Source organism: Bombina bombina, chromosome 2, assembly GCF_027579735.1.
Source record: "Bombina bombina isolate aBomBom1 chromosome 2, aBomBom1.pri, whole genome shotgun sequence".
NCBI classification, from domain to species: Eukaryota; Metazoa; Chordata; class Amphibia; order Anura; family Bombinatoridae; genus Bombina; species Bombina bombina.
The window spans coordinates 1,068,452,941-1,068,462,407 of record NC_069500.1 but is presented as its reverse complement, the minus strand read 5'-3'; the positions used below and the strand labels follow the sequence as shown (position 1 = coordinate 1,068,462,407).

General features: G+C 41.1%; 1 protein-coding gene across 1 annotated transcript in view; it reads left to right on the top strand.

Annotated features, from left to right (window-relative positions):
* Positions 1–9,467, top strand: part of TBC1D9 (TBC1 domain family member 9) — a 512,458-nt gene that overhangs the window by 202,157 nt on the left and 300,834 nt on the right. The window contains exon 4 of the mRNA XM_053703695.1: positions 3,028–3,256. Within this exon, the coding sequence (XP_053559670.1) occupies positions 3,028–3,256 (229 nt within the window). The remainder of the gene's footprint in view (positions 1–3,027; positions 3,257–9,467) is intronic.

The following is a 9,467-nucleotide window of genomic DNA, read 5'->3' as shown; positions in this document are numbered from 1 at the left end:
TACAGCCTATCCCGCAAGATTCGCAACGCAATCTAAAGTCAGTAGTTATGAGTTTTACGCTACAAAGCTGTAGCATATAACTCATAACTAAAGTGTTAAAAACTACACTAACACCCATAAACTACCTATTAACCCCTAACCCGAGGCCCTCCTGCATTGCAAACACTAAAATAAAATTATTAACCCCAATCTGCTGCTCCCGACATCGCTGCCACTATAATAAACATATTAACCCCTAAACCGCCACACTCCCGCATCGCAAACACTAGTTAAATATTAACCCCTAATCTGCCGCCCCTGACATCGACGCCACCTACCTACATTTATTAACCCCTAATCTGCCGCTCTGGACATCGCCGCCACTATAATAAACATATTAACCCCTAAACCTAACCCTAAATCTAACCCTAACACCCCCTAACTTTAATGTAATTAAAATAAATCTAAATAAAACCTACTATTAATAACTAAATACTTACCTATAAAATAAACCATAAGCTAGCTACAATATAACTAATAGTTATATTGTAGCTAGCTTAGGTTTTATTTTTATTTTACAGGCAAGTTTGTATTTATTTTAACTAGGTAGAGTAGTTACTAAATAGTTATTAACTATTTTACAAATTTACCTGTAAAATAAAACCTAACCTGAGTTACACTAACACCTAACCTTACACTACAAATAAATAAATTACCTAAATTAAATACAATTACCTAAATTACAAAAAAAACCCCACTAAATTACACAAAATAAAAAAAGAAATGATCAGATATTTAAACTAATTAAACCTAATCTAATAGCCCTATCAAAATAAAAAAGCCCCCCCAAAATAAAAAAACCCTAGCCTAAACTAAACTACCAATAGCCCTTAAAAGGGCCTTTTGTGGGGCATTGCCCCAAAGAAATCAGCTCTTTTACCTGTAAAAAAAAAAATACAAACACCCCCCCAACAGTAAAACCCACCACCCACACAACCAGCCCCCCAAATAAAATCCTAACTAAAAAAACCTAAGCTCGCCATTGCACTGAAAAGGGCATTTGGATGGGAATTGCCCTTAAAGGGCATTTAGCTCTTTTTCCGCCCAAACCCTAATCAAAAAATAAAACCCACCCAATAAACCCTTAAAAAAAACTAACACTAACCACCGAAGATCCACTTACAGTTTTGAAGACCGGACATCCATCCTCAACGAAGCCGGGAGAAGTCTTCATCCAAGCGGCAAGAAGTCATCAACGAAGCTGGGAGAAGTCTTCATTCAAGACGGCAGAAGTGGTCCTCCAGACGGGCAGAAGTCTTCATCCAGACGGCATCTTCTATCTTCATCCATTCGGCGCAGAGTGGGTCCATCTTCAAGACATCCGGCGCGGAGTATCCTCTTCTTATGACGACTCTTCTGGAATGAAGGTTCCTTTAAGTGACGTCATCCAAGATGGCCTCCCTTGAATTCCGATTGACTGATAGAATTCTATCAGCCAATCGGAATTAAAGGTGAAAAAATCCTATTGGCTGATGCAATCAGCCAATAGGATTGAGCTTCAATCCTATTGGCTGATCCAATCAGCCAATAGGATTGAGCTCGCATTCTACGTCGCATTCAAACGTGCCTGTATATAAATAAAAATAAAACCTAAGCTAGCTACAATGTAACTATTAGTTATATTGTAGCTATCTTAGGGTTTATTTTACAGGTAAGTTTTTAATTTTAAATAGGAATTATTTTGGTAATGATAGTAGGTTTTATTTTTAATTATATTTAAGTTAGGGGGTGTTAGGCTTAGGTTTAGGGGTTAATAAATTTAGTATAGTAGCGGCGACGTTGGGGGTGGCAGATTAGGGGTTAATAAATGTAGGTAGGTGGCGGCGATGTTAGGGGTGGCAGATTAGGGGTTAATAATATTTAACTAGTGTTTGTGATTTGTGAGTTTGGCGGTTTAGGGGTTAATATGTTTGTTATAGTGGCGGCGATGTCCGGAGCAGCAGATTAAGGCCTCTATTTAAGAAAGTCTGGCGGACCTGATCCGACAGTGCGGATCAGGTCCGCCAGACCTCGCTGAATACGGAGAGCAATACACTCTCCGTATTCAGCATTGCACCAGCAGCTCACAAGAGCTGCTGGTGCAACGCCGCCCCCTGCAGAATCGCGGCCAATCGGCCGCCAGCAGGGGGTGTCAATCAACCCTATCATACTCGATCGGGTTGAATTGCGGCGATGTCTGTCCGCCTGCTCAGAGCAGGCGGACAGGTTATGGAGCAGCGGTCTTTGTGACTGCTGCTTCATAACTGCTGTTTCTGGCGAGCCTGCAGGCTCGCCAGAAACACGGGGCATCAAGCTCCATTCGGAGCTTGATAGATAGGCCCCTAAGGGTTAATAAGTATAATGTAGATGTTGGCGATGTCGGGGGCGGCAGATTAGGGGTTAATACGTATAATGTAGATGTCGGCGATGTCGGGGGCGGCAGATTAGGGGTTAATAAGTGTAAGATTAGGGGTGTTTAGACTCAGGGTTTATGTTAGGGTGTTAGGTGTAAACATAAATTTTGTTTCCCCATAGGAATCAATGGGGCTGCGTTACGGAGCTTTACGCTGCTTTTTTGCAGGTGTTAGACTTTTTTTCAGCCGGCTATCCCCATTGATGTCTATGGAGAAATCGTGCACAAGCACGTAAAACCAGCTCACCGCAACTTTTAGCAGCGCTAATATTGGAGTGCGGTATGGAGCTCAATTTTGCTCTACGCTCACTTCTTGCATGCTAATGTCGGGTTTTTATAAACCTGTAATACCAGCGCTGTAAGGAAGTGAGCGGTGACAATAACGTGCAAGTTAGCACCGCACCCCTCATAACGAAAAACTCGTAATCTAGCCGTCTGTTTTCTAACCAACATGCTGAAGAGTATTTAACCATTGGAGTAGAGCGAAATTGTTCTCATTCAAGCCCTTGGCAACACACACTCCCTGAGTCCCTAGGCACAGATAGTGCACATAGCATATGCAATGGATAACGGTTTGTCTGTGTCATGTCTTGTAGGGTATCATTGCAGAATATAATAAAATTAATGGCATAAAAGAGGATGATGACACAGAAAAGTTCAAAGAAGCCATAGTGAAGTTTCACAAACTGTTTGGGATGCCGGAGGAGGAGAAGCTTGTGAACTACTATTCCTGCAGCTACTGGAAAGGCAGAGTCCCACGACAAGGCTGGATGTATCTCAGTATCAATCACCTGTGCTTTTATTCCTTTTTGCTAGGAAAAGAAGGTATGTAGAGTAGCTCTGTGACATATCTACATTGTAATATACAGTTGTGATTTATTCTATTTATTTGTGCTGTAAAATACCTTTGCTAACTCCAGACTAGCATTGCATTATTCCCCACATTCATTGGTTGCGCACTCTAGTGACCCATTTATAATGGTCTCTCTTTGGATTCACCTAGGTTACAATATGGTGGTGCTCATTGCTTTAAACTTCACATTTATGTTTTCGTTATACAAATAACTAATATAACTTTTAAAAATCTACATATTACTCCTAGACTAATCTTTACTTTAACTTTATTATTATCTCTATTTTGGACACAATCCCTTTTAATTCAACACAATCACATGAGATCATATATGAATTTGGTTCAGACAAGTTGCATCATTTTGCATCATTCTTAGTTTACTGAATTTGACTTTTGATCTTCTTAGGGAGCAATGGGCAAGTACAAATTTTACTTGTAAAAGAAATCATGTATATTGCAATGCTTTTTATAGGGAGGGTCATATTTTCAATTAAAGGGATATGAAACAGTAATCCTTTAGTAAAAATACATGTATTAAAATCAAAGTAAACATTAAAAGAAATAGATTGTGTAAAAAAAGCAGCAAACAATCGCCTAGATTTAGAGTTTGGCGTTAGCCTTCAAAACCAGCGTTAGAGGCTCCTAACGCTGGTTTTGGGCTACCGCTGGTATTTAGAGTCAGTCAGGAAAGGGTCTAACGCTCACTTTCCAGCCGCGACTTTTCCATACCGCAGATCCCCCTACGCCATTTGCGTATCCTATCTTTTCAATGGGATCTTTCTAACGCTGGTATTTAGAGTCTTGGCTGAAGTGAGCGTTAGAACTCTAACGACAAGACTCCAGCCGCAGAGAAAAGCCAGGAGTTAAGAGCTTTCTGGGCTAACGCCGATTCATAAAGCTCTTAACTACTGTGCTCTAAAGTACACTAACACCCATAAACTACCTATGTACCCATAAACCCAGGCCCCCCCACATTGCCGCCACTCTATTAAATTTTTTTAACCCCTAATCTTCCGACCGCACACCGCCGCCACCTACATTATCCCTATGTACCCCTAATCTGCTGCCCCTAACACCGCCGACCCCTACATAATATTTATTAACCCCTAATCTGCCACCCCAACGTCGCCGCTACCTTACCTACAATTATTAACCCCTAATCTGCCGACCGCACACTGCCGCCACCTACATTATCCCTATGTACCCCTAATCTGCTGCCCCTAATACCGCCGACCCCTATATTATATTTATTAACCCCTAATCTGCCGCCCCCAACGTCGCCTCCACCTACCTACACTTATTAACCCCTAATCTGCCGACCGGACCTCACCGCTACTCTAATAAATGTATTAACCCCTAAAGCTAAGTCTAACCCTAACCCTAACACCCCCCTAAGTTAAATATAATTTAAATCTAACGAAATAAATTAACTCTTATTAAATAAATTATTCCTATTTAAAGCTAAATACTTACCTGTAAAATAAACCCTAATATAGCTACAATATAAATAATAATTATATTGTAGCTATTTTAGGATTAATATTTATTTTACAGGCAACTTTGTATTTATTTTAACCAGGTACAATAGCTATTAAATAGTTAATAACTATTTAATAGTTACCTAGTTAAAATAATTACAAAATTACCTGTAAAATAAATCCTAACCTAAGTTACAATTAAACCTAACATTACACTATCAATAAATTAATTAAATACAATACCTACAAATAAATACAATTAAATAAACTAACTAAAGTACAAAAAATAAAAAAGAACTAAGTTACAAAAAATAAAAAAATATTTACAAACATTAGAAAAATATTACAACAATTTTAAGCTAATTACACCAACTCTAAGCCCCCTAATAAAATAACAAAGCCCCCCAAAATAAAAAAATGCCCTACCCTATTCTAAAATTAAAATAGAAAAGCTCTTTTACCTTACCAGCCCTTAAAAGGGCCTTTTGCGGGGCATGCCCCAAAGAATTCAGCTCTTTTGCCTGGAAAAAAAAACCATACAATACCCCCCCCAACATTACAACCCACCACCCACATACCCCTAATCTAACCCAAACCCCCCTTAAATAAACCTAACACTAAGCCCCTGAAGATCTTCCTACCTTCTCTTCACCACACTGGGTATCACCGATCCGTCCAGGCTCTGATGTCTTGATCCAAGCCCAAGCGGGGGCTGAAGACGTCCATCCTCCGGCTGAAGTCTTGATCCAAGCGGCGGCTGAAGAAGTCCATCCTCCGGCTGAAGTCTTCATCCTATCCGGGCAGAAGAGGAGATCCGGACCGGTAGACATCTTCATCCAAGCGGCATCTTCTATCTTCTTCCATCCGATGACGAGTGGCTCCATCTTCAAGACCTCCGGCGCGGATCCATTGTCTTCTTCCGACGTCCTAAACAGAATGAAGGTTCCTTTAAGGGACGTCATCCAAGATGGCGTCCCTCGAATTCCGATTGGCTGATAGGATTCTATCAGCTAATCGGAATTAAGGTAGGAAAATTCTGATTGGCTGATGGAATCAGCCAATCAGATTCAAGTTCAATCCGATTGGCTGATCCAATCAGCCAATCAAATTGAGCTCGCATTCTATTGGCTGTTCCGATCAGCCAATAGAATGCGAGCTCAATCTGAATTCGAGGGACGCCATCTTGGATGACGTCCCTTAAAGGAACCTTCATTCTGTTTAGGACGTCGGAAGAAGAGGATGGATCCGCGCCGGAGGTCTTGAAGATGGAGCCGCTTGTCATCGGATGGAAGAAGATAGAAGATGCCGCTTGGATGAAGATGTCTACCGGTCCGGATCTCCTCTTCTGCCCGGATAGAATGAAGACTTCAGCCGGAGGATGGACTTCTTCAGCCGCCGCATGGATCAAGACTTCAGCCGGAGGATGGACGTCTTCAGCCCCCGCTTGGGCTTGGATCAAGACATCGGAGCCTGGACGGATCGGTGATACCCGGAGTGGTGAAGATAAGGTAGGAAGATCTTCAGGGGCTTAGTGTTAGGTTTATTTAAGGGGGGTTTGGGTTAGATTAGGGGTATGTGGGTGGTGGGTTGTAATGTTGGGGGGGGGGGGTATTGTATGGTTTTTTTTCCAGGCAAAAGAGCTGAATTCTTTGGGGCATGCCCCGCAAAAGGCCCTTTTAAGGGCTGGTAAGGTAAAAGAGCTTTTCTATTTTAATTTTAGAATAGGGTAGGGCATTTTTTTATTTTGGGGGGCTTTGTTATTTTATTAGGGGGCTTAGAGTAGGTGTAAATAGCTTAAAATTGTTGTAATATTTTTCTAATGTTTGTAAATATTTTTTTATTTTTTGTAACTTAGTTCTTTTTTATTTTTTGTACTTTAGTTAGTTTATTTAATTGTATTTATTTGTAGGTATTGTATTTAATTAATTTATTGATAGTGTAGTGTTAGGTTTAATTGTAACTTAGGTTAGGATTTATTTTACAGGTAATTTTGTAATTATTTTAACTAGGTAACTATTAAATAGTTATTAACTATTTAATAGCTATTGTACCTGGTTAAAATAAATACAAAGTTGCCTGTAAAATAAATATTAATCCTAAAATAGCTACAATATAATTATTATTTATATTGTAGCTATATTAGGGTTTATTTTACAGGTAAGTATTTAGCTTTAAATAGGAATAATTTATTTAATAAGAGTTAATTTATTTAGTTAGATTTAAATTATATTTAATTTAGGGGGGTGTTCGGGTTAGGGTTAGACTTAGCTTTAGGGGTTAATACATTTATTAGAGTAGCGGTGAGGTCCGGTCGGCAGATTAGGGGTTAATAAGTGTAGGTAGGTGGAGGCGACGTTGGGGGCGGCAGATTAGGGGTTAATAAATATAATATAGGGGTCGGCGGTATTAGGGGCAGCAGATTAGGGGTACATAGGGATAATGTAGGTGGCGGCGGTGTGCGGTCGGCAGATTAGGGGTTAATAATTGTAGGTAAGGTAGCGGCGACGTTGGGGTGGCAGATTAGGGGTTAATAAATATTATGTAGGGGTCGGCGGTGTTAGGGGCAGCAGATTAGGGGTACATATAGATAACGTAGGGTGCGGCGGTGTACGGAGTGGCAGATTAGGGGTTAAAAAAAATATGCAGGGGTCAGCGATAGCGGGGGCGGCGAGGTCCGGTCGGCAGATTAGGGGTTAATAATTGTAGGTAGGTGGAGGCGACGTTGGGGGCGGCAGATTAGGGGTTAATAAATATAATATAGGGGTCGGCGGTGTTAGGGGCAGCAGATTAGGGGTACATAGGGTAACGTAGGGTGCGGCGGTGTACGGAGCGGCAGATTAGGGGTTAAAAAAAATATGCAGGGGTCAGCGATAGCGGGGGCGGCATATTAGGGGTTAATAAGTGTAAGGTTAGATGTGCTTAGACTCGGGGTTCATGTTAGGGTGTTAGGTGCAGACGTAGGAAGTGTTTCCCCATAGGAAACAATGGGGCTGCGTTAGGAGCTGAACGCTGTTTTTTTGCAGGTGTTAGGTTTTTTCCAGCTCAAACAGCCCCATTGTTTCCTATGGGGGAATCGTGCACGAGCACGTTTTTGAAGCTGGCCGCGTCCGTAAGCACCACTGGTATTGAGAGTTGCAGTGGCGGTAAATTATGCTCTACACTCCCTTTTTGGAGCCTAACGCAGCCATTCTGTGAACTCTAAATACCAGCGGTATTTAAAAGGTGCGGGAGAAAAAAAGCCAGCGTTAGCTACGCGGGTCGTTACCGACAAAACTCTAAATCTAGCCGAATGTGTTTTTCTTCTTAAAAGGGAAGAGTCCACAGCTGCATTCATTACTTTTGGGAATTCAGAACCTGGCCACCAGGAGGAGGCAAAGACACCCCAGCCAAAGGCTTAAATACCTCCCCCACTTCCCTCATCCCCCAGTCATTCTTTGCCTTTCGTCACAGGACGTTGGCAGAAAAGTGTACAGAAGTTCGAGATAGTCTTATGGAGGGTAGTACTCTTTGCAATGGGACTAGAGTTTTAAGTAATCCTGTCAGCCTCTCAGTGACAGCATGGATAAAAGTTAGAGTCCGGAGATGCAGGGAGAGTATTCCTGCGAACCCATCCCGACTCACATTAACAACTCCTTGACGAGTTTAGCTCGCTTAGACGAGTTTAGCTGCCTACCTTTCTCCACTCAAGGCCATGTCAGAAGCGAGGCTACTATCTGTTACACTTAAAGGGACAGTCAACACCAGAATTTTTGTTGTTTAAAAAGATAGATAATCCATTTCTTACCCATTCCCCAGTTTTGCAAAACCAACACAGTTATATTAATACACTTTCTCTTGTTAAGTGTATCCAGTCCACGGATCATCCATTACTTGTGGGATATTCTCCTTCCCAACAGGAAGTTGCAAGAGGATCACCCACAGCAGAGCTGCTATATAGCTCCTCCCCTCACTGCCATACCCAGTCATTCTCTTGCAACTCTCAACAAAGATGGACGTAGTAAGAGGAGAGTGGTGTATTATAGTTAGTTTTTTAACTTCAATCAAAAGTTTATTATTTTTAAATGGTACCGGAGTGTACTATTTATCTCAGGCAGTATTTAGAAGAAGAATCTGCCTGCATTTTCTATGATCTTAGCAGAAGTAACTAAGATCCATGGCTGTTCTCACATATTCTGAGGAGTGAGGTAACTTCAGAGAGGGAATGGCGTGCAGGTTTTCCTGCAATAAGGTATGTGCAGTTAATATATTTCTAGGGATGGAATTTGCTAGAAAAATGCTGCTGATACCGGATTAATGTAAGTTAAGCCTTAAATGCAGTGATAGCGACTGGTATCAGGCTTATTAACAGAGATACATACTCTTATAAAAGTGTAATATAAAACGTTTGCTAGCATGTTAATCGTTTTTATATATGTGGTGACAAAACTTATTGGGGCCTAGTTTTTTTCCACATGGCTGGTTTGATTTTTGCCTAGAAACAGGCTTTCCACTGTTGCAATATGAGTGGGAAGGGCCTATTTTAGTGCTTTTCTGTGCAGCTAAAAATACTGACAGAGACATTCAGCTTCCCTCTGCATGATACAGGACATCTCTGAAGGGCTCAAAAGGCTTCAAAGTCGTGTTTGAGGAGGGTAACAATCACAGTAGACTGTGGCAGTTGTTGTGACTGTGTTTAAAAAACGTTTTTGTCATTTATTATTCTGTT